The 7,500-nt window shown below is 37.5% G+C and overlaps 1 protein-coding gene across 6 annotated transcripts in view; it reads right to left on the bottom strand.

Annotated features, from left to right (window-relative positions):
• LOC135219884 (hillarin-like) overlaps nucleotides 1-7,500 on the bottom strand; it is a 172,507-nt gene that overhangs the window by 132,093 nt on the left and 32,914 nt on the right. For 4 of the 6 annotated variants that reach the window (XM_064257025.1, XM_064257027.1, XM_064257026.1 and 1 more), the window contains exons 1-2: nucleotides 3,231-3,313; nucleotides 862-1,048 (exon numbers count right to left, since the gene is read on the bottom strand). In XM_064257025.1, coding sequence (XP_064113095.1) covers nucleotides 862-1,048; nucleotides 3,231-3,298 — 255 coding nt within the window. In that variant the 5' untranslated portion in view covers nucleotides 3,299-3,313. Of the gene's footprint in view, nucleotides 1-861; nucleotides 1,049-3,230; nucleotides 3,314-7,500 lie in introns of those variants that run through there. The other 2 variants (XM_064257030.1, XM_064257028.1) reach the window with 2 other exon arrangements.

The raw sequence follows: 7,500 nt of genomic DNA, 5'->3' as shown, positions 1-7,500 counted from the left end.
GCTGATATCAAGTCTAAGATTTTTTTAACGTGCTATAATAACTCAATCGTTAAACCTAGATTCTTTTATACGACCTTTTAGTGCAAGGTCCATGGCATGTGAGCTGATGATCAACCAGTGTTTTCCCATAGAATTAAAAGTTTTAAAAAAATGATAATAAAATAAACACTCCCTGACACCACCTTTCTGAAGGTTGGATGGTATCATGGTTCTGATTTCGTACTTAGAACAAATTCTGTAAAGCAATGTTGGTAGAAAAAATGTTGTCTGATCTCCAAACCAAACCTTTAAAAGACTTTGGAAAATTTGGAAAATTATGGATTTTAGAAAATTTAGGATTTTGGAAAATTTTGGGTTTTGGAAAATTTTGGATTGTGGATATTTTTGGATTTTGGAAAATTGCGGATTTTAGAAAATTTTGGATTTTGGAAAATTTTGGATTTGGATATTTCTCGTTTACCGTCCACGAACAAGTACGCTTGCAAAAATTCAGACGGATTCTGCTTAAAGATTTTGGGGACAAAGTACTTTTATATCCAAAATCCAAAATTTTCCAAAACCCAAAATTTTCCAAAACACAAAATTTTCCAATTAACAAAATTTTCCAAAATCCAAAATTTTCTAAAATCCATAATTTTCCAAAAGGAAAGGGGAAGAGGTTTGAACCATAAATAAGCGAACTATGAAAACGGGAACACAAAAAAGGAAGGGCGAAAAACAACAACAACAACACCAACGAACGAAAGAGAGCGAGAAAAAAATAGTCACTGTGACAAATCATGAGATCACGAAAACCAGATTGAGATAACCCTGTCCTCGACACGGCGACGAAGCGACGACGAGGGTACCAGTGCCACTTACCTGGTCGTCCTGGTTATTGCAGTACGTCTTGAGGGTCAGCTTGGAGGAGCACACGTGGCACTTGAAGCAACCCGTGTGGAAAAAACTGAAGTCCTTGAGAGGGCCAATGCGGTCTACCTGGTACACGGTTCGGCCGCACCGCAGACAAGAGTTCTCGTAAAGATTCATGGTGCTAGCCGGCATACTGCTGGTTGGAGAGAGAGGAGAGGAGGAGAGAATTATTAGAATGTAGTTAGAAGTTGTGAATTAGACATGATCATTATAAATCTCCAATGACAGTGATTTCTTGGAGAGGAGGAGAGAATTAGGCTGTAGTTAGAAGTTGTGAATTAGAAGTGATCATCATATATCTCCAATGACAGTGATTCCATAATACCTATCAAAGTTTAATAATAATAATAATAATAATAATAATAATAATAATAATAATAATAATAAATAATAATAATAATAATAATAATAATAAAAGTTCCATTGCCGTCATTTCATGATACCTACGAAAGTTACAAATCTTCACTGTCTGTGATTTCATTATATCTCTGAGAGTTGCAAAAGTTACATACTGCTGGTTGGAGAGAGAGAGAGGAGGAGAGAATTATTAGGATGTAGTTAGAAGCTGTGAATTAAAGATGATCATTATAAATCTCCAATGACAGTGATTTCAGGATAACTATTACAATTTTAAATACGTTCCATTGCCACCACTGCGTGATACCTATGAAAATTACAGGGTGTCCATAAAGTCCCAGTACCATCACAAGCGATAAATAGTTGTAATGGTACTGGGACTTTATGGACACTGTATAATTCTACATTTTCCGTGACTTCATGAGTCTTATGAAACTTACAAAAGTTCCACTGCAGTGATTTCATCATCCCAGCAAAAGTATAAAATAAAAAAAGAAAGTTCCATTACCCTTGCAACTGATGCGATTCCGTGATAGTTATAAAAATAAAACTAAAAACTACGAATCATAGAATAGAATTGCCACAGACTCCTTCGCCATTGTTTTTACAAGGAAGGACAAGTAATATTTTTTATGATACCTCTAAAAGTTTATTTCTAAATTGAAGACTGCAAACCGCAGTTTCTTAAAACTCCCCACGTTTACGGTTTCTAGGAAGAGGAGAAATGCCACTTTATATGAATCATGTAAAAGTGTAACTATATAAATCGCAAGTCTTACGCACGTGACCTTGGGTTAACTAGATGAAGTGAAGGTTCTTAAAACGCCTGTAATAAAGTGACTTTATAATGTAAACTTAGTAACTAGTAAGCAGCTTGTTATAGACAACCTTAAGGAATATACCTTACCTAAAATAAACAGACAATCCCTCAGGGGCTGAGAAGGCATATAATAAAACTTCAGTGTATCATACTCTGTACTCAATAACATAATAGATGTATTATGAAAATTGATCATGAAAGTTTTTACATCAACACCTAACTGAGCGACTTGACATAATGGGAAGATCTTGGAATATATTATAACATAATATTCTAAAACAAGAAAAAAAGACAGCATTGCGATAGTAATTATAGCTTAATATTCTAAAACAAGAAAAAGACAGCATTGCAATAGTAATTATAGCTTAATATTCTAAAACAAGGAAAAAAGACAGCACTGCAATAAAACTAAAGAAAAATATAGTCTACAGCATCTCTTGATAATTCACTGTAATTCTTCAGTGTGGATGAAATACGAGGGAGACAGACAGACAGACAGACTAGAGATACTTTACAAATGAAATTCATTACGAATGAAAGAGTAGGACGTGAGAAAAATAAATTACTACGATGTTACCCATCAACAAAATGACAAACCTTACACCTTTTTATAAATTTTAAAGCAACGTAATATATCATAAATCTTAGAAGAATTTTGACAAAATATCAGGATGACCAACATTTTACAAAACCTCTGAAGGTCTTATGAAAATATACAAAAACCACGAACAAGGTCTTATGGGATAATCACTGTCAGTTTCAAATGTTTGACAGACCGGGTGTTTAATCTCACTGGCTAGCAGAAAATATGCCTTAGAATTAATAATATAATAAATAGATGAATAAAAGAAAATCTTTGCAAATTATCAGGGCTTACCTAAGCTTAACTGACAAGGGTCTAGAAGATAAGCGAACTTTCATATTGCTTAAACCTTTCGTTTTTATTTTCAGAATATTTTCACTCCAAATGCTTAGGTGTCATTAGTATATTTTGAAATCGAAGCAAGAAAATATACACTTAATTAAGGAAGTCAGCTGAGTGATGCCAATTGTATTACAGCCAATAAGGAAAACTCACTAAAGACTCAGAATAATGTCAATCATACAAAAATATTTGAGAGACATGAATCATAATAATTACCTAGATTTAAAGACCATCGTCAGATTCCACACGCTTTGCGCGTGTTGCATGTTCTGGTGATCCCTCATAATCCCGATAATTTATAAATATATTATATAATACAGACAGTATTTACACTGTATACGAGTATCCTCCGAAAGGAGGGATTAGCACACTGATCTTGTAAAAGTCCTGATAGATATCACGACAAGATATTCACGACTCAGTAAGATAAATGCACCTCGTACAATTTGCACTGCACTGGAACAAACGACGGACGCTGGAGTGTCCTGGAGTCTACTCTCAGCAAAATGAGGCCAGACCCTCCACTCTTAAATATTGACCACCCCGCACGTGATTCTTGAAGCAAACTGGAACCTCGCAAACGTCGAGACTAAGAAAGATTCGCGGAGACTCATGAAAGGTTATTTTATCGGCTCATAGGCAGCAACTATTACCAGCCAGCGACTGTGTAACGAAGCAGGCCTTGAGAGAATTATCAGAATGATACTGTACACGATATATAGTAGTTTCGCTTCGACGGACCGTGCGCTGACTGACTGACTGGTATATGTCCCATCCGTACGCAACGTTTGTTTATCCCTACCTCGTTCCATTGAGACTGGAGCTGGGAGGCTCACGTCAGAGGGAGAGCGAGCGCATGACGGGGGTGTCACAGGGTGGAGTTCTGTCAACTTCCTCTTGACAACCGCCGAATTCCTGACCGTACCAAAATCTCTGTGCCGCGGTTGACGCGGTGGACTTTTCGTTACACTTTGCTCGCAAGCGCCGAGAAAAATTAAATTCCATATTACCAAATAAAGCTAAAGCATTCCGTTGTTGTCTGATGAAGCACAATGAAACGATCGTGACGCTAAATCTGCAATAGACTATGACCCTTGAGTTCGTGGAGGAGAAAATTTGGTGAGGACTGACGGATCTTTAGCGTTACGGATCTGGAGCTGTATGAGATCTCTCAAATGCTAAATGACGGTAAGGGCTGACAGAGAAATAGAGCAAGGCAGTCGGAGAGAGAGAGAGAGAGAGAGAGAGAGAGAGAGAGAGGAGAGACTCCTGTATCCATATATAAATTGGCATATTAATAACAACTACCAAAACCAGCAGGGTACATGAGGAAAACAAAACACAAACAAATGTCTCAGAGAGAGAGAGAGAGAGAGAGAGAGAGAGAGAGAGAGAGAGAGAGAGACCGCTGTACACTTATGAACTGGCACATCAATAACATCCACTAAACCAACAAGACTCATGAAAAACAACACAAACATATGTCTCAGTACATTTACAGAAGAGAGAGGAGAGAGAGAGAGAGAGAGAGAGAGAGAGATGAGAGAGAGAGAGAGAGAGAGAGAGAGAGTTACAAGGATTAGGATGTCTCAAACACTTGTTAGTCCATCCGAGGAGACATCGTGTGCTTACTTATCTCTAGGAGCAGCTAGAGAGAGAGAGTGTGTGTGTGTGTGAGAATATCTCCAGAAGAGAGAGAGAGAGAGAGAGAGACAGACAGAGAGAGAGACCATCTCCAGAGAGGAGAGAGAGAGAACATCTCCAGAAGAGAGAGAGAGAGAGAGAGAGAGAGAGAGAGAGAGAGAGAGAGAACATCTCCAGAATAGAGAGAGAGAGAGAGAGAGAGAGAGAGAGAATCCAACCCGATCCGACCAGGTGAGTGGACCAATGACAGACGTGAGGGGGGCGGGGCAGGGGGAGGGGGAGGCGCCAGGTGGGCCTCTTCCATGGCGGTTTGTTTTTATGGCGAGAATTCGTCGGATGCTCTCTCCACTGAGCAGCGCTTCCTGCTATGAAATTTTTATGCCCACAGACTCACAGTGTCAGAAAGTAACTCTTTTGTTCACACTTGTATTCATTCGTTAATCGTCACTTGTCAGTCACTGGATCCTTTATTACGAGATATCTTACCTCAAATATCATATAATATACAGATCTTGGTGCCCACAGACTTTAACAACATCACCAAAATGACTCTTTTGGGCATACAAGCATTTATCAACTACAATTTATCAATCACTGAAATCTGAAATAGTTTGCCTCAATATCTTGCTTACCATCGTTGACATTTCTCAGTGATTGTTATTTGTCAATCACTGAAATCTGTGTTATGGAATATTTTGCTTCAATATCTCGCTTAAAAGCATGGCGATTTTTCAGTGATTGTTATTTGTCAATCACTGAAATCTGTGGTATGAAACTTTGGCCTCCTAATATGCTTAAAATTATGCATATTTTGGTGCCCAGACTTATAGTATCGTCAGCATAACTCTTACGTTCATACGAGTATTTGTTAATCGTCACATGTCAATCAATGATGTCTGTGGTATGAATTATGGTAACCCAATAGCGTAATGTAAAACTGTCAGTAATTGTTACTTCCCAATCATTAAAATCTGAGGTATGAAAATTTTACCCCTATCCTGCTTAACAACTTGTAAATTTTTTTAGCAATTGTCATCTGTCAATCACTGAAATCTGTAGTGTGAATATTTGGTTCAAATGCCATGCTTAAAATTATGTAGATTTTGACGTCCACTCACTGGCAATATCGTGAGAATATCTCTTTTATACAAAAATAAGCTTTTAATGTTAACAACCAATTACTAATAAATGAAATGCATCCTTTAAAAACCTACACTCAAAATTCTCCACCATCAAAACTAAACACAAACTTAAAAACTTTAAACCATTTTCCATATTTTTAAATCCCAAGAACATCAACACTTAACGTACAACTTGAAAACTGCAAATTAAATTCCATATCTTTTCGTCAAAACACACATCTCCAGAACTGTAAATTCAGTTAAACACTGTTAAATCGTTCAGCCCTTTTCTGAGCGAATAAAGATCACTCTGTTTGTCTTACACAAAAGCCAGGGTCAGTGACATTTCAAAATATCGTTCGACCTTTCACGGGAAAAAACAAACGAGCCCCGAGTTTCTCAGTTTCTGTTCGTCTCAGGAAGTCTTTTATGGAAGTTTAAGCTCTAGAAAGGTAGTGGGTTTGTGCCGGGATGGTGTGTTCGATATATTATTATATCAATAATAATAATTATAAAGTATTGTATTGCAATAATGATAATCATAATCACAAGGTACTGAATAATAATAATAATAATAATAATAATAATAATAATAATAATAATAATAATAATAATAATAATAATAATAATAATAATAATAATGATGATGATGATGATGACTTCACCATCAACAACTACAAAAGCAAATGATAATAATAATAATAATAATAATAATAATAATAATAATAATAATAATAATAATAATAATAATAATAATAATAATAATAATACAGCGCTTACTTTCTCTGCATCTCTAAAAGATTCAACTATTCCTAATTCTGACCTAACATAACCTTACTGAGAGAGAGAGAGAGAGAGAGAGAGAGAGAGAGAGAGAGAGAGAGAGAGAGAGAGAGAGAGACCCTCAAATCAGCCAACGCCGACGATTGCCCCCCGACGTCTTCATCTGTAGGAATCGGTCCTTTAATTTATTCATGACTTTGGGATCATTCCGGGTTTATGACTCGGGAAGTTAATGAACTTTTTCTTTGGTCGAGTTGCTCCTTTAAGTAGGACCTCGAACTGGGGCTCTAACAGCCCCCGTTAGAATGGGGTGGATGATTCTGTGGTAGAATCCTTACAGAGTTGCTACTCTAAGTAGGACTTCGAATGGGACTCTATAGTAGAATGGGGGAATGTTTTATGGTAGAACCTTTGATGAGTTGCTCCTCTATGTAGGTCCTAGAACCGGGGCACTGTGGTAAAACTGAAGGAATGGTTTTGTGATAACCTTTGTAGAGTTTCTCCTCCTCCTCTAAGTAGGGTCTCGAATGGTGGGACTCCAACAGTAGAATAGGGGAACAGTTTTGAGGTAGAACCTTTGTAGAGTTGCTCCTTTAAACAGGACCTCGAACAGGACTCCACAGTGGAACGGTTGAATTGTTTTCAGGTAGAACCGAATCCGTGTTTCGGCGGCACAAGGGAGAACAATGGCGGGTCGAACGTAGCGTGCAACTTTGTTTTGCAAACTTGTTTTGCATATCTCTATGGCGAGCGAGCGCGCAGCTGCTGCAGAACTGGATTTCTGGAATGAGTTCTGAAGCCCCACCTGTTAATCCCGTGTGGCATTATTTCATAACAAGGTATAATACCTGGGCGGTTTGGTCTTTCAGGTTACATAACTAGACTCGTGAACGGAGTTTCCTTACAGGTAGGATACAGCTGATTACAGGATGTCAGTT

The sequence above is a fragment of the Macrobrachium nipponense genome, chromosome 1, assembly GCF_015104395.2.
Source record: "Macrobrachium nipponense isolate FS-2020 chromosome 1, ASM1510439v2, whole genome shotgun sequence".
In the NCBI taxonomy this organism is placed as follows: domain Eukaryota; kingdom Metazoa; phylum Arthropoda; class Malacostraca; order Decapoda; family Palaemonidae; genus Macrobrachium; species Macrobrachium nipponense.
This window is presented reverse-complemented; position numbering and strand designations above follow the sequence as displayed.